The sequence below is a fragment of the Bubalus bubalis genome, chromosome 20, assembly GCF_019923935.1.
Source record: "Bubalus bubalis isolate 160015118507 breed Murrah chromosome 20, NDDB_SH_1, whole genome shotgun sequence".
Lineage (NCBI taxonomy): Eukaryota > Metazoa > Chordata > Mammalia > Artiodactyla > Bovidae > Bubalus > Bubalus bubalis.
Genome location: NC_059176.1, coordinates 21,129,954 through 21,157,172, shown reverse-complemented (window position 1 = coordinate 21,157,172; position 27,219 = coordinate 21,129,954). Strand labels below are relative to the sequence as shown.

The window sequence follows — 27,219 nt, the reverse complement described above, 5'->3', positions numbered from 1 at the left end:
GTTGTGGACGGTAAGGTTTAAAAATTATCATCCATTTGTGGGGTGTTCCTCTTGGTGGGAACATTAACATTTTTAATAGGTTATAAGTTAAAACAGTTGAAAAGATTTTATTTGAAAGTTCTATACAAATAATTATTTCCATCAACCTTCTGCATTTCTCTAATTATGTAATGAAAACAATGTTTTTTTTTTTGGCTTCAATTCCTTCTATCAGTGTGCTGCATAATATTTTCTATGTGTCAGCATATGAAAAAGCTTAGGAAGCTTTGATACAGACAATGTAGTGTGACTGTTGGGTATTATTTACACCTACTGTATGTTACTCCATTCGTTTCATTTAATGTTAGTAGCTTCATAACAACCCAGTCTGGTTCATGCTATTGGATAAGCCACAAGCAAGTTAGGTGCTGAATCTATGTGTTCAGTCGTAAGCACACTATCCTTCCGGAGCCCCGCCCTACCAACTCCCTAACCTCTCTATTCCCAGGGTGGTGGAGGAAATAGGAAAGTAATTTTAGATATACAAATTTCGTATAGTTTAGTAAGTTGTGTTTTGAAAATAAATATTTGTCTATAAGCTGTCAGACTAACATCAGCTGAAACTTTCAATGAAGAATCAGTTTTAGGCGAATCCCTCATATCACAGATGAGGAAACTGAGGCTCAAGAGTCTGTGCTCTTCTCATGTAGCATTAGTCAGAGCTTAGTGGAGAAAACAGGTTAACACCCCCCAGTTTAGTGCTTTCCTACATACAACTTCACTTATGTATATATTCATTGACTTTCTTTTTTCATATATTTTAGGTATTGTTTTAGTCTTTTATATACACAGACATGTTGATTCATCCAAAGGAGTTGTATCCACGAAATGAGGGAGCAATAGGTATAACAACAGTTCTTTGTAAATCCCAGATTATTCCATGATGAGGCAGTGCTTGGAAGAAGTGGTGTCTGGAATGATTAGAGAAGGAAGAAGGAATGACAGCTGTTTGTCTTAACAACCAAGAATGGAGATTACAAAGCTAAACTAAAGCAGTATAGAAGTTTAAGATCTATTTAGTACTGGCATACTGAAATTTTTTTTTTTTTTCCTTTTCATCCAGTAGAAGAATTTTTAAATGTAAGTTCCTATAGTCTATAAATAATGTATTCTAAATACATATTACACTTGGATTTGGTGGTAACCAGTCTGTTTTATATTTTGCCACAGTGAGTTAAAAAAAAAAAAAATCAAAACTCTCCAAATTGTTCAAATTTAAGCTTTGCTGCACCAGACTACCAATAGGAGCTAACATGATTATACACATTGTTAAGATTACTGTAGTTTATTTAACACTAAAGGTTTTTCATGCTTCATGAACAAGAAAATGTTACAATGATCACTTTTTAATGCTTTATTCATTGATTAAAAGAATATACATTTAACATAAACCATACAACATCAGTCATCAGGTCAAACATTCAGCTGGTTTCCTTACAGTTTCTGTCAGGAGTTATTTTATCTGATCACATTTATAAGATAAAATCTCACCACATCTGGCATTTACACACCCTGTGCCAGTGGATTCACACTACTGATGTACATAAAAAATCCGCATGGTATGTGCTCACTGGAGACAAAACAGTGCACACCTGTCAAAAGGTCATTTTAATATAAGATGGTAAAACCATTTGTAAAATACATATAAACTTTTTCCATAAATAGAATCATATCTGGACATCTGTTGCATAAATTGTGTTTCCAAAGCTTACAATAGAGCAGCCAGGTCTCAGCACTGCTGGGCACCCACGTTGGCTACTTACTTTATTATTGCAGACTGTCCTTTAACATTAAATGCACAACATTCGTACCACTTAAAACTGGGGTCAGGTGGAAGTCTCACAGAGACCACGTCTGTACCGCGGTTGCCCTGAAACAGTTAAGTCGGCTTTTAAAGCCTCTCAGATATAACAAGGTTTTAAAACATACTTCATGGAATGTTCTTCATTTATCATAGCAGCTCATACCTGTGATAGAACAAGCGTTCAGTTTTTCCGTTTTTTTCCTTTACATTCACTATTCACAGTGAAACAGGTGCATGGTTTTTTTTTTTCTTTTTTTTTTTTGTTTTGTGTTTTTTTTTTTCAGAGATCTGAGGTTGCTGACTGAGCCACAGCACAGCTGTGTACCACAGGTCGAAATTCGACCTTAAATATTACAATCTAGCAGTATCTGGCTGGCCAGAGTGGGCCAGCCCCTGCCAGCATGTGGGCACTTCTTCAGTTAAGTCTATTCTTTGGCAGCTGACACGCGCGCTGACAGAGAAAAATCCAGTGACTTGTTGCTAGGGATTTCACGACTAATGTTTGTTTGCAAGCATGTGTGTTTACAACTCTGTGATTTCATGATATTCTTTTAGGAGGTTTTACCCTGGAATATTATTTCTTTCTTCCTCCACTATTTGAAATCTGGGCTAAAAAGCTAACTTGAATGTATAATGTAATTGATGAATTAAATTATGTCAGATATAGTTAGGAAAAATCCAATAATTTGAGTATTCATGTTTACACAAATGCATTTTAAAAAGGATTAAGCAATGTTCTAACCTGCTACTATATAAAATTCAGAGTGGTAATTAATGATAATTGACTATTGTATATGTAATGAAAGTTAAAGTCTTGGCTTTTCTGTTAAAGATGACTCATTTGGGATCATAGTATCCTCCCTTCTTCCATTTCAAATAAAAATCAGTGAAATGCTATCAGAATGAATGAATGCAGTGCATTGCATACAAATCCACCAGGCTATGGATATATATCTATATATGTATAAAAATATTTTGGCTCCTGAGCTCTGACACACAAAGAATAAAAACATCAAAAGGCAGAGTAACTCAGTGAAAAATAGTTAGCCAGCAACCTCAGACAACCTTCGGTTGTATATTCTTAAGGTCTGGTAACAAGTCCATTAACCGTGAAAGCCCTATACGTTGTCACTTTGAACTTCTAAACCAATACCCGACTATGTTCTTTGATCAAGAAGTAGAATATACACATATAATTCTATAAAGCTAATACTGATTAAACACAGCACAAAGGGGTTAATTCACACTACTGGAAAAGAAAAAAAAAAACATAATAGGACCCTACTTGCAAATGTAACCACAGGAATTGTACGTTAAAAAAAAGCTAAACGTCTTCGCTGAAGCTCTGCATCTCTCTGTAAAAATGACGATTTGGTTCAGTGAAGACACTGAGTGATTCGATGTCCATGACTGCATGCCAAGGCTGACCGAGGCCCAGGGACACCTGCTCAATAAGATTATGCACTGGATCCACGTCCTGGTCGGCCAGTTCACCTTGGTCAAAATCAATGCTTTCTTCGGTGACTTCAAGTACTTTTAGATCAGAGCCACGAAGACGAGCAATGGCTATGAGGTTGTGTGCCCACACTGTGTAACCTTAAAAATAAGCAGAAGACAAGCGCTGTCATTTCCTTGTATTTTATTTTGTCTATTTTATACATCTGTCTTTTCCACAAATTTGTATCTCACCACTTTGGGGTCCTTTTCCTTTAAAAATATGCTGAGATTTGTGGATTCTTTACCACTGCCAGGGAAGCCCCAGTAATTGTTTAGCTCAGAGAAAAAAAAAGACTAGAAGTCTGATATTGTCTCCAAGAACATCACTGCAGCTGGTGAACAGATATGTGCTGTAACTGTATTCTGATATCAGCACATTTAGTAAAACTGAAGACATTTAAAGTATAATTTTATAGCTTTTGATTAACAATACATGGTAGGCTGGTATTTTTCATTAGTAAAAGTCATCTCCTATGGTGCTTCCCAGGTGGTGCAGTGGTAAAGAATTTGCCGAGTCAATGCAGGAGACGCAGGTTCGATCCTTGGGTTAGGAAGAGCCCCTGGAGTAGGCAATGGCAACACACTTCAGTATTCCTGCCTGGAAAATTCCATGGACAGAGAAGCCTGGCAGCATACAGTCCACGGGGTCCCAAAGAGCTGAGATGTGACTGAGCACCCTGTGCCTGTGTGCACGCGTGCACACACACACACACACACACACGCATGCGGTACTTCACAGTCCAAAGTTATAAAGTGACACTTTAAAGATAAATTGTTAATTATCACTAGCAAATATAACGTTTTACTTCTTAATAAGAGAAAAAAGCTTTAGCAAATTCTCTGTTGACCCAATGGTTAGGTTTCAGCTCTTTCACTGCTGGGGCCTGGGTTCGATATCTGGTTGGGTAACTAAGATCCCAGAAGCCTCTCAGCAGAGTCAAAAAAATAAAAGGAGCTTTAAAAAGACCAACTTAATTTTAAATATCTTGCTATTTCTTCATCCTATTAAAAAAATCCTAATTTATTAACTTCAATAGTGATCTATTCTTTGCTATTACTTCCAATGACTGGCCAAATTATAAAGCAAAACTTGAAAAGCAAGATACACTCCCACACTCAAATGCAGCTAAAAGATTAATTTCGGAAATAATGAAACATAGTAAATTTAAGTTGTTCATGCAGACTTTCTAGTTTATATTCTCTAAATATCTTACAAGTTTCAGAAAGGAAATAATATGTTCTTCTAACTTATAAAAGGAACTCTGTCCAAATGAAAAATAGTTCACATTCAGATGAAAGGCCGCCAGAAAAGAGCACTTTTCAACCAACAGAACCATCATTTAAAAAATGTACAAATTAACATGTTGATACCAAGAATCTAGAAGATGAGACAGTGAGCATGAAAGAAATCATACTTTCTTCTTCCTTCTGTGTTATGTTTTTAAGAAGAAGAAATACATCTATTGTAGGTGAATATGTATGTTTTCTTGGATAATTTCATATGCCATTTTTGTGAAGTACTATTAATCACATGGTGAAAGAAAAACAGTAATACAGGAGCTGGAACAAAATAGGGTAGAAATGTGTCCTTCCACTTCTAAGTGGTATATGTTATACATGGTATACGTTATACATGTTATACACATGTTTCTGCTGCTGCTGCTAAGTCGCTTCAGTTGTGTTTGAATCTGTGTGACCCCATAGATGGCAGCCCACCAGGCTCCTCCATCCCTGGGATTCTCCAGGCAAGAATACTGGAGTGGATTGCCATTTCCTTCTCCAATGCATGCATGCATGCTAAGTCGCTTCAGTCATGTTAGAAAGTATAAAAAATCTGCATATCAACCTGTTATAAGAGTTTTTGACAGTATAAATGTCAGTGCTATCTTTTTATTGGTATAAAATATTTTAGCTGTAATAACAAATTCAAACTATAACAAACAAAAGTTACCTACCATGAATTGCCAGAAGAGAAAGCTTTGTGCACCTCCATGCTAATAAAACCAACGGATCTTCATTTCGGTTGTCACTAAGATCTGGAAAACCAGACGTGTCAATCACATCATTCATTAATATAAAATGAGTGAGGAACTTGTCGTACTGCCTAGATATAAGATCAACAATAGCTCCTGAAACACAAGTGATGTAGCTGTCAAAATGAATCCTCTCTAGTGGTATACTGGGTTTCAGAATCTTTAACATATCTTCACTCTTGATATCAAAAGCCATAATATAGACCCGAAGGCTGGTGCTCTTTCTTGACAAGGCTTTCCAATGCTCATCATTTGGCATATTGTCCAGAGACTTGTGCATCACGGAAACATTGTGAACCAGGAGAGAAAGTCGCTGCAAAGGCACATGGTTATTATCGGTTAAGACTCTAGCCATCTCAGCTGTAAAGTCACAGAAATCCAGGGCAAGTGAGCGCAGATTCACAAATCGCTCCAGTTCTGCTGCGGTGATAAGGGTGCTGTTACCAGGAATACTGTTGTCCAGTAAACTCAGGTGCTCCATGGTGTTGGCAATAGAGTTTGAGAGAGATGACAGTGATGTTGGGGTTACTATTTCCAGCATAAACCCACAAGACAGCCATTTCAGTTGCCTACTATTACTCAGTATTTCTTCAAACAGTTGCTGAATTCTGTAAGGAAAGCACATGCCACACAATCCTGTTAAGACTTAGCTCTAGATGGCTCAGATGGTAAAGAATCCACAGAATCCACCTGCAATGCAGGAGACATGGGTTCAATCCCTGGGTCGGGAAGATCCCCTGGAGAAGGGAATGGTAACACACTCCAGTATTCTTGCCTGGGAAATCCCATGGACAGAGGAGCCTGGCAGGCTACATTCCATGCAGTTGCAAAGAGTTGGACATGACTGAGCAACTGAGTACACTCATTTGACCGGCAAGTAGTAATATCATTAAAATTCACATAAAAATATAATACATATTACACATATAGAAATATGTTTTTCAAGTAAAGGAGCATTTTATATCAGTAGAGAAGAAAAGACTGATGATTTACAATTCATGTTATAGCATAGTAAAGTAGAGAGGTTAAGTTTTAAATAGCAATAATTACACAGCAAATTCTTTGTCTTAAAGATTGGAATGGTATGTATTGATCACTATTTCATTGTTAAGGCATTTCCAGGGTACATGTTCTTTTCAGAAAAAAATACCATTACTCTTTGAACAGTATCTTAAAATTTCTCAGAAAAATATTTTTATTATTATAGAGTCCCTTTCCATTAGCTATATAACTTACTGTTTAATTTTTTTGCCATCAGGGTCCACCTTGCTGAGGTATGTATTTGACAAACTTCCTTGCTGTTGTAGAACGCTTATGTCTCCAAAAAGGCTAAACTTCTGGAGGTTCCTATAAGAAAAGTAATTTAAAATGATTGTCCAAATAATCAACATAAAAGTATAAATATTAAAAGTAAACATATGCAGAAGGGATATTCTACAGAAGTTTCTACCTTAATAACTTATTTAGAATCCAACCTAAGTACCTTCAGATTGCTTTTAACATACAATGAAAAACAATGCGATATAGGAGAAAACAGCATAAGCTTTAAAGACTACAGCATAACAAGTAGTTCAGAACTCAAAGTTTTAGTGACCATGGAAAAGTATTCTTAAGGTTGCTGGAATTCAACTCTTTATCAGTAATAATAATACCTACCTTAAAGGTTTAGGGATGAATAAATCACAAAATGACATATTAAAGAACATTCAAGCTTCATATATATATATTGAAACACTGAAGCATTCAAGTTTCATATATATATATTTTTCATATACATTTTAACTATAATATAAAATTTTTCCAAACCAGTTAAAATTTCCCAAACCAGTTAACTTAGTGCATTAAATGTTCTAAGGTGGGGCACTGCCCTGGAGATATCTTCTCAGTAAGAAATATTCTTTAACTAAAATATAGAGAACCTTCTCCGGTTTTGTGATCAAACATAGAGCTTACCATTAAGAGGTCAATTAAAAAAAAAAAAAAAACTATGTAAAAAATCTGTAAATAACTTTAGCTACAAAACACACTTTTCTAAATAGTAAAATTCTAAATACAGTAGGAGAAAGGATAAAGATTAAAAATACCTAAATGCTAATAATAATGGTTAAACAACAAAAATTCAACTAATTTAAAGATCAAATTAGCTTTATTAAAAGAGTTGTTAATTGGGCAGCATCCTATGTAGCAAACAGAAAGGAGCCCTGCAGAGATATAGAAAAGGAAAGGCTTTTCAAGTAGAAAGGAAGTAGAAAAAGTAAATTATTAGTAAATAATGCACTGTTCCAGGCAATAGTCACTCTCCTAAAGGGAACTGAGAAGGCAATGGCACCCCACTCCAGTACTCGTGCCTGGAAACTCCCATGGACGGAGGAGCCTGGTGGGCTGCAGTCCATGGGGTCGCTAAGAGTTGGACAAGACTGAGCGACTTCCCTTTCACTTTTCACTTTCATGCATTGGAGAAGGAAATGGCAACCCACTCCAGTGTTCTTGCCTGGAGAATCCCAGGGACAGTGGAGCCTGGTGGGCTGCTGTCTATGGGGTCGCACAGAGTTGGACACGACTGAAGCAACTTAGCAAAGGGAACTGAAGGGACTATATGGCAGATTGCCTCACTAATGCTGACCTGGTAATTCCAGGCTCACTGATTAAAGGTTACCATCCTGAGGCAGATTGAAACCACAGCTGTGCTAGGTATTAAGTCTTGGTTTGGTGACATGGGGTTTAGCATAACTGACCATTTTGGGTCTGCTGTTTCCTTCTTAACATAACCATTAGAGAATTACATCTGTAACTAGAAGTTTGGGATAACTATAATAAGAAATGTATAACCCACAAAAGTGATAAAAAGATTTAAGTAAATGAAAAATAACATTTCTTAATATTATGACACATTTCCCCAAATTAGTAACCTTAGTTTCACTAAAAAGTCTGATTATTCTAAAACTTAGCTTGAAGAAATCTTGAGAAAGAAGAACACAGCTGGAAGAATCAGGTTCCTTAACTTCAGACTATACTACAAAGTTATAATAATCAAAACAGCATGGTACTGGCACAAAAATATAAATATAGATCAATGAAATAGGACAGACAGTCCAGAGATAAACATAGGCACCTATGGTGATCTAATTGATGACAAAGGAGGCAAGAATATACAATGAATAAACGGACAGTCTCTTCAATAAGTGATGCTGGGAAAAAATGAAAATGGACAGCTACATGTAAAAGAATGAAATTAGAACATTCTCTAATACCATATACAAAGATAAACTCAAAACAGATTAAAGACCTAGACATAAGACCAAATAATGTAAAACTCAAGAGGAAAACACAGGCAGAACATTCTTGGGCATAAATTGCAGCAATATTTTTTGGATTCAGTTCCTAGAGTAATGGAAATAAAAACAAAAATAAATGGGACTTAATTAAAATTAAAAGTTTTTGTACAGCAAAGGAAGTCATAAACAAAATGAAAAGACAATCCACAGAATGGGAGAAAATATTTGCAAATGATGAAATCCACAAGGGTGCAAATAGCTCATACAGCTCAACATTTTCCTAAGAAGAACATATAGATGGCCAAGAGCACATGAAAAGATGCTCAACATTGCTAATTATTAGAAACATGCAAATCAAAACTACAATGATGTATCACCTCACACCAATCAGAATAGCCATCATCAAAAAAATCTACAAGTAATAATGCTGGAGAGGCTGTGCAGAAAAGGGAACCCTCCTATACCTGTTGATGGGGATGTAAATTGGTGCAACCACTATGGAGAACAGTATGGAGGTTAATTAAAAAACTAGAAAATAGAGCTACCATATGATCCAGCAATCCCACTCCTGGGCATAATCTGGAGAAAACCGTACTTCCAAAATATACATGAACCCCAGTGTTCACTGCAGTGCCATTTATAATAGCCAAAACACGGAAGGAACCTAAATGTCTTATCAACAGATGAATGGATAAAGAAGATAAAGTATACATATACAGTGGAATACTCCTCAGCCATAAAAAAGAATGAAATAATACCATTTGCAGCAGCATGGATGGATGTAGTTTATCATACTAAATGAAGACAGAAAGACAAATATCATATGCTATTACTATATGTGGAATCTAATTTAAAATGATACAAATGAACTTATTTACAAAACAGAAACAGACTAAGATTTCGAAAACAAACTTATGGTTCAGTTCAGTTCAGTTCAGTCGCTCAGTCGTGTCCGACTCTTTGCGACCCCATGAATCGCAGCACGCCAGGCCTCCCTGTCCATCACCAACTCCCGGAGTTCACTCAGACTCACGTCCATCGAGTCAGTGATGCCATCCAGCCATCTCATCCTCTGTCGGCCCCTTCTCCTCCTGCCCCCAATCCCTCCCATCATCAGAGTCTTTTCCAATGAGTCAACTCTTCGCATGAGGTGGCCAAAGTACTGGAGTTTCAGCTTTAGCATCATTCCCTCCAAAGAAATCCAACACCACAGTTCAAAAGCATTAATTCTTTGCTCAGCTTTCTTCACATATATGTCCTTAATTTTCAGAATTTTATATTGAAGTGTGTAGTATAAAATGAATGACATCTATATATTGGATTTTCTTTCAAATACTTTAGTAAAGATAAATGGTTGCTGAATACTGCTGTTTCTCTAGGAAAACTAGTTTAGGATTTCAAGACTATCAAGAACACAAATACTCCTCAGCTCTCTGCAGTACTGGCAACGTGACTGGGGCTCACCCAGCCCCATGATCATGGTGGTAACTCTTCTGCGACTTTGGTATGGAGAAGGTGTGTGGCTTGGGAAGGTGGATCTAAGCTAAAGATCAAAGTTTTTTTTGCCTCAGGTGAGTGCTTTTCTCCTTTGCCTTGAACCAAAGTTGATTTTTTGAGGTTTCTAAGAATGAGATTCTTTTTGGAAGTTATCAGCAACATGTGAATAACAAACCAAGTTAACAGATGGCTCAAGTGTCGCTCCAGTTTCCTTCCTTTTCCTTGCCCATTTCAGAGATGTAACAGAAGAGTACACAAGAGAAGTTCCTGGACAGAAAAACTGACTTACCTGACTTAGTATTAACAGTGATAAGACCAGTGATTTGGAGCAAACGAAAGGAAGAAGCCTTATGCAGAGTACTATGCGATTGGTGCAAAAATAATAGCAGTTTTGCATTGCTGAATTTTGCTATTTGATATTCCAATGCATTCTTAAATAAATGTGGTTATGTTATACATTAGTTTAATGTGCACTTCTCGCTTTATGTTTTTTGCTTATGACTAATTATTTGCTGTGTATTTTATATTTATTTTAGACTAGGGAAATGATGTTAGACAAAAAGCAAATTCAAGTAATTTTCTTATTTGAGTTTAAAATGGGTCATAAAGCAGTGGAGACAACTCACGATATCAACAATGAATGCACTTGGCCCAGGAACTGATAATCAACATACAGTGCAGTGGTGGTTCAAGAAGTTTTGCAAAGGAGACCAGAGCCCTGAAGATGAGGAGCACAGTGGCTGGCCATTGGAATGACGATGACCAACTGAGAGCAACCATCAAAGCTGATCCTCTTACAACTATATGAGAAGCTGCTGAAGAACTCAATGTCAACCATTCTACAGTTGTTTGGCATTTGAAGCAAACTGGAAAGGTGAAAAAGCTACATAAGCTGACTGAAAAAAAAAATCATTGTTTTTGAAATGTCATCGTCTCTTTTTTTTTTCACACAAGAAGGAACCACTTCTTGATCGGATTGTGACATGTGACGAAAAGCAGATTTTCTAGGACAACTGGCCAATGACCAACTCAGTGGCTGGACGGAGGAGTTAACAAAGCACTTCCCAAAGCCGAATTTGTACCAAAAAAAGGTCATGGTCACTGTTTGGTGGTCAGCTGCTAGTTTGATCCCAATTGTTTTCCACGACAATGCCTGACCACATGTTGTACAACCAATGCTTTAAAAGTTTAATGAACTGGGTTATGAAGTTTTGCCTCATCTGCCAATTCACCTGACGTCTAGCCAAGTGACTACCACTTCTTCAAGTAGCTCAACAACTTTTTGTAGGGAAAATGCTTCCATAACCAGCAGAAGGCAGAAAATGCTTTCCAAGAATTCACTGAATCCCAGAAGCATGGATTTTTATGCTATAGGAATAAACAAATTGATTTCTCATTGTCAAAGATGTGTTGATTATAATGGTTCCTATGTGTTTGAGTCTAGTTATAATAACTTAAAATTCATGGCCCAAAACCGCAATTATGTTTGCACCAATATAATACTTGCTGCTTCTTTTCTCTTAGTCTTACCATCTTGAACCTACAGCTTTTATGTGGGTCAGACTTAAGCAAATTTCAAGGAGTGATGGGTTTACATGAAAAGGAAAGCGAAGGAGGAGAAAAAAATCCAAGTGACTGCAGTGAGGAAGGCCAGGAAGTTTTTGGGGAAATTCGACAAATTGATTCTAATTTATGTAAGGCCTATATGAGCAGAGCACTGGTTAAAGACAAGCCATGCTTTCAATTTCTTAAATAAATGTGGTTATGTTATACATTAGTTCCACGACGAAATTAAACCCACAAAAAAACAACAACTATCAAAATACTCATGACACTTTTCACAGAACTAGAACAAATTATCCTAAAATTTTTATGGACATTAAGACAAAGGAGAGAAAAATATATTGATACAATGGAGAAAAGACAGTCTCTTCAATAAGTGGTCCTGAGCAAAATGGACAGCTACATGTAAACTGAAGTCAGAACACTCCCTCACACCATACATAAAAATAAATCCCAAATGATTTAAAGACTGAAGTATAAGACATGACCGGAGAAGGCGATGGCACCCAACTCCAGTACTTTTGCCTGGAAAATCCCATGGATGGAGGAGCCTGGTGGGCTGCAGTCCATGGGGTCGCTAAGAGTTGGACAAGACTGAGCGACTTCACTTTCCCTTTTCACTTTCATGCACTGGAGAAGGAAATGGCAATCCACTCCAGTGTTCTTGCCTGGAGAATCCCAGGGACAGGGGAGCCTGGTGGGCTGCCGTCCATGGGATCGCACAGAGTCGGACACGACTGAAGCGACTTAGCAGCAGCAGCAGCATAAGACATGACACCATAAAACTTTTAGAAGGGAACATAAGCAAAATATTCTCAGACGTAAACTGTAGCAATACTTTCTTAGCTATGTCTCCTAAGGCAAAAGAAATATGGCCATCATCAAAAAAATCTACAAACAATAAACGCTGGAGAGGATTTGGAGAAGAGGGAATGTTCTAGCACTGTTGGTGGGAATGTAAATTGATACAGATACTATGGAGAACAACATGGAGACTCCTTTAAAAACTAGGAATAAAACTACCATATGACCCTGCAATCCCACTACCGGGTGTATACCCTAAGAAAGCCATAACTGAAAAAAACACATGTATCCCAATGTCCGTAGAAGCACTATTTTCAATAGCTAGGATATGGAAGCAACCTAGATGTCTGATGACAGATGAATGGATAAAGAAGATGCAGTACTATACACAATGGAGTATTACTCAGACATAAAAAAGAAATCTGAATCAGTTCTAGTGAACTGGTTATAACCTAGAGCCTGTTATACAGACTGAGGGCTTCCCTGGTGGCTCAGCGGTAAGAGAGTCTGCCTGCAATGCAGGAGACGTGGGTCCATGGGTTCAATCACTGGCTTGGGAAGATGCCCTGGAGAAGGAAATGGCAACCCGCTCCAGCACTCTTCCCTGGGAAATCCCACGGACAGAGGAGCCTGGCAGGCTACAGTCTATAGGATGGCAAGAGTTGGACACAACTTAGCAAGTAAACCACCACCATCATACAGAGTAAGTCAGAAAGAGAAAAACAAGTATTGTATTTAATGCATGTATACGGAATCTAGAAAAATGAAACTGATGAACCTATTTTCAGGGAAGGAATGGAGACTCAGAAAATGGAATTGTGGACACAGTAGGGGAAGGACAGAGAGACGAATTAAGAAAGCAGCATTGACATATATAAGCTACCATGTATAAAACAGAGAGCTGGTGAGAAGTTGCTATGTAACACAGGGAGCCCAGTCTGGCCTCTGTGATGACCAAGACGGGTGGGACAGGGGAAGGGGAGGGAGGTGATATATGTATAATAACGGCTCATGTGCACTGTTGTATGGCAGAAACCAACAGAACTTTGTAAAGCAATTTTCCCCCTATTAAAAAGAAATAAAAATTAAAAAGATAATCTATGGAATGGGAGAAAATATTCATAAATGATGTGACTGACAAAGGGGTTACTCTCCAAATATACAAATAGTTCATATAACTCAACATTGGAAAAATCAATCAAAAAAATGGTCACTTATCTGTGAAATCTAAAAAATAATACAAATATATCTATATAGAAAACAGAAACAAACTCACAGACATAGAAAACAAATTTATGGCTACAAAAGCAGAAAAGGAGGATGGAGAGGGATAAATTAGGGGCATGAAATTAATAAACTATTATACATAAAATAGATAGGCAACAAAGATTTACTGTATAACACAGGCAACTATATTCAATATCTTGTAAAAACCTACAGTGGAAAATAATCTGAAAAAAAATATGTAAGTGAATCACTTTGCTGCATACCTGAAAACTAATACTAATATTCTAAATCAACTATACTTCAATAAAAATGTTTTAAAAAGAAATTAAACAACCACATACAACTTTTCACTGAAAAGAGCGATCTTATTTTGTTCTTAGGGTAAAAATTTCCCTATGAATCAAACAATCAACGCAATTTTTGATAGCCTTATTATAAAAACCTATACATACAGATTCAGTGTGTTAGTTTGGGCAATTCTTTGAAAACAATATTAACCACCCGTGAGCTTAAGAAATACTCTCCAAGGTCTAACTGAAGAGTGCTGAAAACTTCATTTTTCTCCGAGATTTCTTTGGATTATTTAGTATAACCTTTAAATTAGAGTTAATACAGCTAAGTCTAATTAACTATGAAAAAGGAGACTACATACAAACTTGATTCTTTAAAAAGATGCAATTGTTAACAAGGTTAAGTCTTTCTCAATCATGCACTGCTGCTGCTGCTGCTAAGTCGCTTCAGTCGTGTCGGACTCTGTGCGACCCCATAGACGGCAGCCAACCAGGCTCCCCGTCCCTGGGATTCTCCAGGCAAGAACACTGGAGTGGGTTGCCATTTCCTTCTCAATGATGCACAGGAGGTCACAAAATGCAATTTTTTCCTTTTCTAACCTAATAAGCTAATCTGTATCATTGCATGAAATTTTTTCAGATCAATTCTAATCTTCTTAGTCCATGTTTGATATCAAATGTCTGCATTTACATAATACTTTTTAATAACATATTTCCTCGTCTCAGAAATGTTAATAAATGACCACAGCCAAATCAAACAAAGAAGACAAATACTTTAGAGAAATGCTGACTAACAGAACTTTCTGCCATGATGGAAATGCTCTATTCTATGGTGTCCAAAATGGTAGTCACTAGCCACATATGGAGCACTTGAAATGTGTCTAGTACAGCAAACTAAATCTTTAATTTTAGCCAAGTAATTTAAAATTTGATTAGCTATATGTGGCTATTGGTACAGCTTCAGAGATTCCACAACTAAGTCATAGTGAAGTGAAGTTGCTCAGTTGTGTCCGACTCTTTGAGACCCCATGGACTGTAGCCTACCAGGCTCCTCCCTCCATGGGATTCTCCAGGCAAGAGTACTGGAGTGGGTTGCCATTTCCTTCTCCAGGGGATCTTCCTGACCCAGGGATCGAACCCAGGTCTCCCACATTCCAGGCATAACTAAGTCATAGGCCTATAGTAGTATTCTTTATCAACTTTCTTAGGATCCATTAACTAAAAGCAATTTTCCAGAATTTGTTTTATGAATTCACTTACTGAATTGTTGTTGTTGCTTAGTCGCTAAGTTGTGTCCGACTCTTTGTGACCCCATGGACTGTAGCCTGCCAGGCTCTCTATGTCCATGGGATTTTCCAAGCAAGAGTATTAGAGTGGGTTCCCGACCCAGGGACCAAACATGCATCTCCTGCATTGGCAGGAGGATTCTTTACCACTGAGCCACCAGCGAAGCCCCCACTTATTGAATTACCATCATCCTCAAATCCCAGGGGTTACGAAATAAAAAAAGGTTTAAATAAGACTGACATTTAAAACTGTTATTTAACATATTATTAAAAGACAATTTTAACAGTACTAAGGAGGAAAGAAAGAAAACTCAGTGAGTTTTAAAGACAAATGGTAAAAAAATATTTGATTCTTCCTTTCCTTTACATCCTAGTAGCATGTCTTCTTGGCTCTACTTCCAAACATATATATTCCATATCCATCCACTTTTAAAAAATCTTTTCTTCCATCATACTCTAGGCTATCATCACCTCTTATGAGGATTATTCATTCATTACACAGTAACCAGAATGATTGCCTTAAAATGCAAATTAGATCACCATATGCTTGTCCTTAACATTTTTTCAATAACTTCTATTCTTAGAATATAGTCCAAACTTTATTCCACAAGTGCTCATAAAAAATCAACATTCCTTCCTCCTCCTACACTTAAGAGCTCCCTGTGACACTGCTCTCACCCTTCACATGGTCCTGCCTTACTTTCTCTCCTGCTGTTGCAAGAAGCCAAAAATTTGGCTGGCCAAAAGCCTTGGTGCTTACTCTTTTTTCTGCTTGGAATGCTGTTTGCTCACATCTTCAGATGGGTGACTTGTCATTCATGTAGCAGCTTAAATGTCCTTTATAGAAAAAGTTTTTCCCTCACCAATCTATCTCAAGTTGCCACCTAGTCACTATTACGTAGTCCTCTTTTACTTTCACAATCGAAATAATCTTTCTTTTATTTGTTTACTTGCTTCTGCCTATCTTTTCCCTCTGGAATGTCGAATCCATGGGAACAGGGAGTTTGTCTTCACTGCTTGGCACATAGTATACTCTCAATATTTGGAGGGGAAAAAAAAACATATTTTAACAATTATCTTCTTAAATTGGCTATAAATTTAACAACTTGGGTGAACTCTTCCGAGGCTGCCTCAGAACTAAACCATTAAAATGGAGATCACTTAATCCCTTCACTCAAAAGCTGCTCAGTCACTTCTTGTAACACAGGAAAAGTATTTTACTTGGATGACCTTTTTGTTGAGTTTTATCTCCTATCCTCTATCTTCAGTTCTCAGTCACTGGAAGAATGTACCTATGGACTAGCTGCTGCTGCTAAGTCACTTCAGTTGTGTCCGACTCTGTGCGACCCCATAGACGGCAGCCCACCAGGCTCCCCCGCCCCTGGGATTCTCCAGGCAAGAACACTGGAGTGGGTTGCCATTTCCTTCTCCAATGCGTGAAAGTGAAAAGTGAAAGTGAAGTCACTCAGTGTCCGACCCTCAGCGACCCCATGGACTGCAGCCTTCCAGGCTCCTCCATCCATGGATTTCCAGGCAAGAGTACTGGAGTGGGGTGCCATTGCCTTCTCCGCCTATGGACTAGAGAGAGCTCTAATTCCTGTCAGCAGCCCTCCAAGGAGATTAGTTTCTTCATCAGGTTAGTCTCCTTTCTGCTCCATGACCTTGAAGCTATCCCCATGGAGTCACTATAATCTGTCTGTTTTAAGGTGAGGAGTCTGTTGGGTAAAGTATCTCTTCTCTAAAAGCAACCATCTCTTGGGCAGCAAGGACTGGTCAGAGTCCCACTATATTTTAATACACATATTCTCCAAATGGGCTTTTTAAAACAAATAAGAAAAGTTAGCTCTCAAAAGTGAAGTATTATTATTCCATGTATTTACTGCCCCCTGATGGGAAAAATATTTCAAGAAAAATAAGGCTCAGGGTTGTTGGAGATAACCTTCAAGAATTTCCTACCTTCTTGGATAGTAATAGGAAATGTTCAAAGAATTTTTAATCTATTTTAAGATGTATTTTTAGATTGCCTTATCAGTTGCTGGGTCCTGGCATACTGATGTTGAAAAAAATATTAAGATTCTCTGTGACTGCATGTGCCAAGTCAGCAGACCACATCTAAGAATTATTGATAGGTGTTCTACTACTACTGCTGCTGCTGCTCAGTCGCTTCAGTCGTGTCAACTCTGTGCGACCCCAGAGACGGCAGCCCACCAGGCTCCCCCGCCCCTGGGGTTCTCCAGGCAAGAACACTGGAGAGGGTTGCCATTTCCTTCTCCAATGCATGAAAGTGAAAAGTGAAAGTGAAGTCATTCAGTCCTGTCCGACTCTTAGCGACCCCATGGATTGCAGCCTACCAGGCTCCTCTGTCCATGGGATTTTCCAGGCAAGAGTACTGGAGTGGGGTGCCATTGGGGTATATAAGCAGGCACAGTAAAAAAACCTGGTCAATCTAGATAGTTAGATTTTTTTTTAATTGGAGGATAATTGCTTTACAATGTTGTGTTAGTTTCTGCCATAAATTAATGTGAATTAGCCATAAATATACATATGCCCCCTCCCTCCTGAACCTCCCCTCCACCCCATGTAGTTAGAATTTTAACAAGAAAATCACGCTTGTACAAAGTCTCTCTGGCTTGCATCTTTTAGAAAAGTACTGCCCTCAATTAATATTTCATCCAAAAAAGCCTCATGCAAAATATTTATATAGTCCAGGAAAGTATAAATCAGATGTTGACAATGTACCTATGCTTACTGATTAAGTATTTTTAGTGACTGAGTCTATTAGCTATTATCATAAATCTTATTGTCCCTTCAGTCTCATTTTTCCTAAGGAGTATGAAATACAGCATTTTTAATAGGTAGCACTCAACTTGACAACCACGTTAAAGTCTAAAAATGCATATTTATATTTCTTGTTTTGAACTTCTAAGTACAATTTCCTATAGAAGAAATTCAGCCGATTTAACCTACAATACAGTTGAATGTGTACTTATTTTTTTCTTTTTTAGTATTTTGAATAATAATTTTTTATTTACGTTCTTACTGTTGATCAAGAAGGCAGGTATCCTAGCCCCCTCTGGAAAAGTGAACTCTGAAGATAGAAGACTGTCTTTTACCCTCTGAGAGGCATCTCTGTACCTCTTTGATACTCATCAGTTGTCCCTAACACCTAAGAAATTGGTAAGGTGGCTACAATCACTCTGAGAGTACATGTGCATACCCAGGAAGTAAGCAAAATGCCAATTATTCTCTCAGAACAGTACCCTTGAAAAGTTCCCACAATTCAAGGTTATGGTTTTAGTTCTTTAACTCAGATAAGAAAATAACTGAAACACAGCAAAATAAAAGTTTGAATTGTATGAAATTCAACATAAAGGCAGGAAGCATAAAACTTGTGACTTGGTAGGTTCATATCCTCCTCTTCTACCTATAAACTGGTAGAAATAATAAGGCAAAAGCACTGTAAAATTTACCTTGGAAATGTAAAGAACAACGTCAAATACTGATTTTTCTCATTAGTTACTGAATTTTTTGGTTTTATAAAATCAAAGAACACTAAACACTAAAGCATTTGAGTCATTCTTCATTGAGCCTGAGTCTGATGTTTAAGTGTTTATGAAGGAAATAAGAATAGGCTTTATCAGAGTTATCAAATAAACATCTTGGTTTAAAACATTTTCAAATTTCTCTAAAGAAAACTAGTTTCACTTTAATTTTTAACATCCATATTAGTACTTCCAATATTAGTAGAGTATCTCAAAATCTTTTCAAAAATAAAGCTGAGACCTTCCTTCCAAATATATAAAGATTTTTTTAGACGGCAGTCTTATAGACAAGTAGATTGAGATGCTAAAGAAGAGGTAGGTTCACTTTTATTTGTCAACTTTACCTCAACACACACAGCTAAAAAAATAAAAATTGATAGGGGTGAGGAAGGGAGCCGGAGAAAAATTAAACAACAAAGGGAAGAAGTGATATATCACTATTTTGCCTATATAACCTTTACCTGTCCAACCAACCAATCGGTTAAAAGGAACTAGATAGAAACTTTGTAAAGTGGGTTCTTACTTGGACAAAAGACATGCATTTTTAAATGACTGCTCAGAACTGCTATCTAATCTCAAGAAAAATATAACTGATACTGGCAAATTACTTGACCCTGTTACGTTTCAGTTTCCTTTCTATAAAGAATCCACCCCATTTCTACCCTCCACTGAATCATCAGTAATAAGTGCTCACTACTGACTCTAACCTCTGGGTCACCTGGGCCTCCAGCCACACATCCAACTCTGACAGAAAGTCTCCAACATGATTAAGACCAACTTATAGCTTAAACAGCCTCTTTTGCCACATAAAATCAAAGTGAGGAAATAAAACGGCTTGGTGTGAAAAGCTAGGAAAATACACAGTACACCGGGATGATGCAGCCATGCTCCAGATACAACTTGCAGCTAATGCTTATTTTCCACCCTTGTGATTCAAACAGAGAATTAAGAATACAGATGTATCTATCTCACTTAGCATAACCAGGACCTTCACTCCATCCTGTTCAACATAATGTATTTACTGCAAAAGGAGGTACACTGCTGTCAGAGAAAAACAATGCTGTATGAGAATGCTGTATGATAATCTGCTGGATGATAAAATGCTGTATGATAATTTGCAAATTATTTGACCCTGTTAGGTTTCAGTTTCCTTTCTATAAAGCAGGGATAATAGCAGCTGTCCTAACTCACAGGTTCGGCTGAAAGGATCAAATAAGATCCTGAATGTGAAACAACTTGCAAACTGCTAAACTATTACTGCTGTCTAAGTTGCTCCTTTTTTGAACTTATGAACTTTCCTCTACCTCACGGTTTAATTTTAAGCTTAGAATATCCAGATAGAGAAAATCTACGTTAAGAGGATTCTGGAGAGGGCGGTAGATAAATAATGGAAAACACTGATTAGGACGACGGGCCAGAACACAGGAAGTTAGAGCCCCAGAATTACAGTAAAGTCTTGATGCACAATCAGGACAGTTTGGGCTTACCCTTTGCAGACACTGGCCAGTTCCCTCAACACACGCAAACACCAAGCTGTACTGTGCTACTTTTAGGTGAATCACTGGGGACAAGTTGAGTCAGGAGGTGCAAAAGGGAGGGACCTTCTAATCCTGATGATCAGGCAGTTCCCCGATCCCTTAAAAAAAAAATTTCTCCTACTCTGTGCCTGGCCTAGTTAAAACCATTCCCGGTAAGAAAATGGCTGTCAAAGATTTCTTTTTTTGCCGGGAGAGTCTCCAACCTATGCGAAACCTGTGGCATACCTACTCCCTCCGCCACCACGAACTATTTTGATCGGATAGGTTCAGAACGAAACAACAACAAAAAAACGGATTAGTTTTGTTTCTCCCCAGACTCATTCACAGGTCTCACCCGCCAAGCTTCAGCTCTGTCATCTGTAAAATGAAGAATGACCGCGCCTGTCAACTCCATCCCACTGCTGCCGAAAGGATGAATGAGACAGTGCCTGGAAGGCGCCAGGAGTGCTGTCTGATAAACACCAAGTCCATCACTGTTTATAAAGTATTAGGCTAAGTCCTGTTATGTCCTCCTGCCTCAAGGAAATCGCCGGATTAGAACTGACACCCCCAGTCACCGAAAAAAGCAACGCTGAAGCGGGCGGGGCGTTTCCACACTGAATCTATTTCGAGGTGAGAGGAAGCAGACGACCCTGCGCCCCGGGAAGTGGAGGCGGTGGGGAGGAGGAGGAATGGAGGGGCTGCGAAGAGCCTACCTGTTGTTCCGGATGCTAACTAGCACGCACAGGACCAGCTCTAAGTAGGTGCGCAGCACTTCCAGCCAACGGGTTGAGAGCTGCAGGGCTTCGACTTCTTCCCCGCCAGTCCCGGCGTCCGCGCTGCCTCCTCCATCGCCCGGGCCGCCGCCGCCGCCGCCGCTCAGGTAGTTCTCCGCGGCGAATTCAACACGCAGCTCTCGCACGAACCAGCCGCACTTGCGCATGAGGAATTCGAGCCGTGGCTGCTCCGCGGGCGAGACGCGGAGGCAGATGCGGAGCTGGGGCCAAAGAGCCGGGTAGAAGAGGCACTCGCGCCAGTGCGAGCAAGAGGCCGAGGCCCGGAGCCGGTCGGACGCGGACAGGAAAGAGAAGATGTGCACGATCAGCTCGCTAGGCAGCGACGCGGCGCCTGCCGCCTGCCCGCACAGAGCCATCCGGCCCCGCCGCCGGCTGCCGGTCCCCGGCCGCCCCCGCAGTCCCCGGAGCAGCCCCCGCAGCCGTCGCAGCTGCTGCAGCCGCAGCCGCCGCCACCGCGCCACCCGGGCGGCCCCGGCTCGGGTTCGGGCTCCCGGTGGTCGGGGCTGCGGCACTGACAAGAACAACAACATCAATGACAAGGAAGAAGGGGGCGGAACCGTCGTGGGTCTCGGCGGAACCAAGTGCGGCACAACTTGCGGAGAGGGGGAAAGGCCTCTGCGGGGGTGGCCTCCAGATAGCCAGCCTCTGGCCTCTCAAACTTTACTCACGCTCGTCCGAGGCCTGCGCTCCCGGGAACTTAAAAACCCTCCCTTGTACTGGTTAGGAGCCCGGAAGCGGCAGGATTTATTTTAAGGAACCGGGAGCCCTCCCCGCGCCTGGAGGCGGAGGCAGAGCAGTGGTAGGCGCTGAGTTTGACGTCACCGGTGGTAGGCGGAGACTGGGCGTGACTGGGCGCGACTTCCGGAAGAAGGGAGCGTCCGCTTGCCGGTAGGGAAGGGAGACGAGGCACGTGATTCCTGACGCGCGTAGGCCGGTGGGGCGGGGCGGGAAGCGCTGGCGGTGCCGGCAGATGGGCGCCCTCTCCCGTCTCTCAGAGACCACTCAGTCCAGTCAAGTCTGCAAGTCGGTTATCTTGGGGGCTCTGGCGGTCGAAGTGGCGTTAACTCGCGTTGGTGCGAGAGGTCGCGACGCTTTTCATTATACGCTTCTCTGTTTCTGGGCTGAGGGCTCAGAGCCAGAGTGCTGGCTTGTGTCTTTCCTAGCCGTCCCGCCTGCCCCGAGTGTTGTGGAGAGTTTCTGAGAGAGAGCCCCTGAGAAGGGGAGCGGGCGCTTTCGCGGGCTCACTCGGAGGGGCTGGTTAGGGAGAGGAGCCGCGCGGGCCGGGGCGGCGGAGAAGCCGGACCGAGGTCGTCAGTGGACGCCGCCACCCCTCGGTCGGACCTCGAAGGGGACCTGCGCGCACACCTGGTGTGCGGGGAGGGAATGAGGACAGCGCCACCCTTTGGATTTAGAGAGAGAGGCGGAAACAAGGCAAATGAGTTAGATCTGCTGGTTGATAATCGGCGTCTTCTCTGGTCTTCGAGGGAGGCTCCGCGTTCCCTGTTTTGAGGCCCTAGGTGTAAAGAAGCTGGTTGTTATGGTGAAGGTTTTCTTTAGCTTGGCTGCCCTCGCTTGAGAGAGGGATTTTCGAAAGAGTGTCCGTTAACTTCACCACATCTTGAAAAGTAGTAAACTGGTTTGTACAGGGCAGTGAAGTCAGAAGGGAATAGGTAATTTTATGTAACAATTGAGGATTGCATTAGTGGGCTGCCGCTTCAGAGCCTTAACTATGATCTTGAAACAGCCTAGTTTTCTTGGAATTAACTTCACGAAACTCTTCTACAAGATATTTTTAGCTCTTTGAGGGCAAAATTCTCCGTGATGCTTTGATGCCTTTTGGTGTCTTGTTGCCTGTTATACTGAGTTGATACCTCTGAGTTATGTGTCTTTCCGTAGCTGTAAAAACAACAAAAAACCAACAACAAAAAAATGCGTTCCTTCGTGGTAGATCACGTCTCTGAGTCTCTTGTCTGCAAGAGATTTTTCTATGTAATTCTTCTTATAATAATTTTATGAATGAATTAATGAGCAGTAATGGAAACAGCAATGAATTAGGAAGTTGAGACTTGGATTTGAATTTTTTATTTTTTAAATTCATTGAAATATTTTGAAGTGGACCATGGGTATCTGAATCTCCCACTTGTAAGTACTTCAATATGTATTTCTGAAAACATAATAGTATATTACAAAAATAGTGTTATCACACTTAAGATAACTTCTGTTATCTTCAAGTTTATCTAGTTATCTCCCCAATATTCTTTATAGCCATCTTGTCCAAACCAGGATCCAGTTAAGGACCACATTTGTTTTTGTTTATATTTCAAAATCTCAATCTAGTCACCCCTGCTTTTTTTTTTTTTTTTTTTATTTCTCTGATTAGCTAAGAGGAGGCATATTGTCCTGGAGAATATCTTCCCTTCTGTAATTGTTTGACTACCTTCTCTTGGTGTTTAGCTTATAACTCTAGTACCTGAAGTTCTAATAAACCTGGACATTTAATGCTAATGGATTGATGAGGTTGGTGAAGTCTCCATAAAACAAAGTAATCTGTGAGGTATGATGTTTTCTGTAAATGTTCAACTTTCCCTTCAACCATTCACTTAATGGCCTTAATAATAATTGATAATTCTTGCCTGAATCATAATTTTATTATGGGCTTCAAAATGATAATTTGTGTTTTTTTTCATTCCATCTACATTTATTAATTTGCATTCTTCCTCTCTATTGGAGAAGCTTTCTGTCATAAACTGGCAGCATTTCATTACCCTGAAATACAGCTTTTATCGGAAAGTCAGAAAAAATGTTTAGTTATTTTTCTTTTATTACCAATTTTGAAAGTTATATGGCCTCAAAGAGTGACAAATGAGTTTTTCTAGCTTTTAAAAAATTTTTCTAAACATCACATTCTTAGGATTTTTATGTTTTAAACATTGTTTTAGGTTCTCAAATTTTAATACTTCTAGAACTCCTCACAAAGAAATCTGTGCAACTGTTATTGTAATTTTAAACAATTCCATGGCATTTTATTTTTTGTAGGAGGCTGAGGCTGGATTTTAGTCTTTTTTACTTTTGTCAGGATCTAACTGGATAACATTTAAACAAGTTATTTAACCCTTTGGGGCCTCACTTTCTTCATTTGTGTAAGTTCTGGCAAGGTTCCCTGCAGCTCTAATGTTCTCTGACTTTAAAAAAGAAAACATCCTATTTTATTGAGATATATTTTTCATATATAATTCATTCAAGTATACACATTAATAATTTATTTTATCAAGTGGTACAACCAACACTATAAATCAGTTTTAGAACATTTTCATCTCTTTAATAAGATTAAAGATTTAATAAGATTCCACATGCCCATTTACAGCTAATCCCCACTTCTACCTCCAGGCAACCATGAATGTACTTTCCTTTTCTGTAAATTTGACTTTTCTGAACATTTGATATGAATGGACTCATACAGTATATGATCTCTTATGTCTGTCTTCTTTGACTTAGCATAATGTTTTTGATCTTGTGTCATTAATTCCTTTTATTATTGCTAAATAGAATTTCATTTTAGTTATGGTTTACTCATTTACCAGTTGATTAACATTATTTGTTTATTTATGGCCACTCTTAGTTCCATGATCAGGGATTGAATCCCAGCACTGGTAGTGAAAGCACCAAATCCTAACCACTGGACCCCCAGGGAATTCTCTGATGCACATTTAGGTTTCTAGTTTTTGGCTGTTTTGAATACCATTTCTTTAAATATTCATTTGCACGTCTTTTGTGGACATATGGTCTTGTTTTTCTTGAGTAGATACCTAGAAGTGAAAATGATAGGTTGTATGATAGTTATATGTATAACTTTTGGAGAAACTTACAGCTGTTTTTATAGTGACTGTATCATTTTCCAGTCCTAACAGCTATGTATGAGGGTTTCCAGTCTCTGACTCTTTGATAATCTGGAGATATTCTCTGATTGATTTGAGAATGATATTTTTCCTTATTCTTAGTGTTTTACTAGCAACAAACTACCCTCTCGTTGTTTTATCCTACTGTTTTGCTTCCCCATGGCCTGTAAGCCCAGCAGACTCCTCTGTGTATGAGAGTCCTCAGGCAAGAATACTGGAATGGGTTTTCCTCCAACGTATCTTCCTGACCCAGGGATTAAAACTGCATCTTCTGCATTCGCAGGCGGATACCTGCCTTAGATACCACTAATAATTAATCTTTAATTATTAGGGATAGTTCCTAAAGGAAATAAAAATACAGATAGTCTCCAAAGTAGGTGATTCTGCTTATGATTTTTTAATTTCACAGTGATGTGAAACCGTGATGTGCATTCAGTAGAAACCTACGTTTGATTTTCTCCAGGCTTGTAATATATGGTATGATACTCTTTCATGATGCTGGACAGTGGCGGTGAGCCACATATCCCAGTTGCACCACTATATTGAGGGTAAACAACCAAATACCCTAAAAAAATTATGTTTTTCACTTTTAGAACAATGTACAATCAATCACATGAGATGTTAAACACTTTATTATAAAATAGGCTTGTGTCAGATGATTAGCCAACTAAATATAAATGTTCTAAGCATGTTTAAGGTAGCCTAGGCTAAGCTGTGATATTTGGTAGGTTCAGTTCAGTCGCTCAGTCGTGTCCGACTCCTTGTGACCCCATGAATTGCAGCACGCCAGGCCTCCCTGTCTATCACCAACTCCCGGAGTTCACCCAGACTCATGTCCATCGAATCAGTGATGCCATCCAGCTATCTCATCCTCTGTCGTCCCCTTCTCCTCCTGCCCCCAGTCCCTCCCAGATCAGAGTCTTTTCCAATGAGTCAACTCTTCGCATGAGGTGGCCAAAGTATTGGAGTTTCAGCTTTAGCACCGTTCCTTCCAAAGAACACCCAGGGCTGATCTCCTTTAGAATGGACTGGCTGGATCTCCTTGCAGTCCAAGGGACTCTCAAGAGTCTTCTCCAACACCACAGTTCAAAAGCATCAATTCTTCGGCACTCAGCTTTCTTCACAGTCCAACTCTCACATCCATACATGACCACTGGAAAAACCATAGCCTTGACTAGATGGACCTTTGTTGGCAAAGTAATGTTTCTGCTTTTCAATATGCTATCTACGTTGGTCTTAACTTTTCTTTGAAGGAGTAAGCGTCTTTTAATTTCATGGCTGCAATCACCATCTGCAGTGATTTTGGATCCCCAAAACTGAGACTATTTCCACTGTTTCCCCATCTATTTCCCATGAAGTGATGGGACCAGATGCCATGATCTTCGTTTTCTGAATGTTGAGCTTTTAGCCAACTTTTTCACTCTCCACTTGCACGTTCATCAAGAGGCTTTTGAGTTCCTCTTCACTTTCTGCCATAAGGGTGGTATCATCTGCATATCTGAGGTTATTGATGTTTCTCCCAAGTATATTAAATTGTTTTTGACTTATGGTATTTTTGACTTATGATGGATTTATTGGAACAGAACCCCATTATAAGTCAAGGAGGACCTCTGTATCAATCTGCTATAGAATAAAATGCTGCTTCTTAGTGTTGCTTTAAAATTTTTAGTTTCATTTAATATGAAAATCATTTAATTTTCATATTAAATGAATGATGGTAGGAATACTATTATTAATGACATTGAGCTAAGACATGAATTAATAAGATATGATCATGCTCAGTTACAATTGAAAAACAGTGTATTTCAGGGACTTCCCTGGTAGTCCCTGGCAAGGGGTGCTGGTTGGGGAGCTAATACTTCACATGCCTTGTGGCCCGAAACCCAAAACATTAAATAAAAAGAAACAATATTGTAACATGTTCAATAAAGTCTGGTCCACATCTTTAAAAATGGTCCACATAAAAAATTCTTTAAAAAAGTACATTTCAATAATGGTGTACAATTTGTTTATTTTATTAAGCCAGAATCTTTAATATTAATCCATTAAGCATGTATTGAGTATGTATGTTCTTAACATGTAAAATGACTTAGGTTGTTTCTCTTGACATTTACTATACTACATAAACTATAAATTATTTTGGGGAAACTAT

At 39.1% G+C, this 27,219-nt stretch overlaps 1 protein-coding gene and 1 long non-coding RNA gene across 2 annotated transcripts in view; one reads left to right on the top strand and one right to left on the bottom strand.

Moving 5' to 3' along the window:
• Positions 1–1,378: 1,378 nt before the first annotated feature.
• Positions 1,379–21,787, bottom strand: FBXO33 (F-box protein 33). Its single transcript, XM_006053782.4, has 4 exons — positions 21,091–21,787; positions 6,610–6,720; positions 5,296–5,981; positions 1,379–3,439 (listed from the first exon to the last, which is right to left on the bottom strand). The coding sequence occupies exons 1-4, from the start codon at positions 21,699–21,701 to the stop codon at positions 3,168–3,170; spliced, it is 1,680 nt and encodes a 559-aa protein (XP_006053844.4). The 5' UTR covers positions 21,702–21,787; the 3' UTR covers positions 1,379–3,167.
• A 265-nt stretch (positions 21,788–22,052) lies between these two features.
• Positions 22,053–27,219, top strand: part of LOC123330835 — a 52,207-nt gene continuing 47,040 nt past the window's right edge. Inside the window, exons 1-2 of the long non-coding RNA XR_006640368.1 lie at positions 22,053–23,313; positions 23,626–23,725. This is a non-coding gene — a long non-coding RNA (uncharacterized LOC123330835). The remainder of the gene's footprint in view (positions 23,314–23,625; positions 23,726–27,219) is intronic.

What these genes read in the sequence shown, in the direction of transcription:
- FBXO33 (XM_006053782.4), bottom strand. Translation starts at nt 21,701, where the DNA reads ATGTTGTTGTTCTTGTCAGTGCCGCAGCCCCGACCACCGGGAGCCCGA. An exon ending in GATGGCAAAAAAATTAAACA is followed by an intron (nt 5,982 to 6,609) that starts GTAAGTTATATA and finishes CTTTCCTTACAG; the next exon opens with AATTCAGCAACTGTTTGAAG. An exon ending in TTCTCTTCTGGCAATTCATG is followed by an intron (nt 3,440 to 5,295) that starts GTAGGTAACTTT and finishes CTTATTTTTAAG; the next exon opens with GTTACACAGTGTGGGCACAC.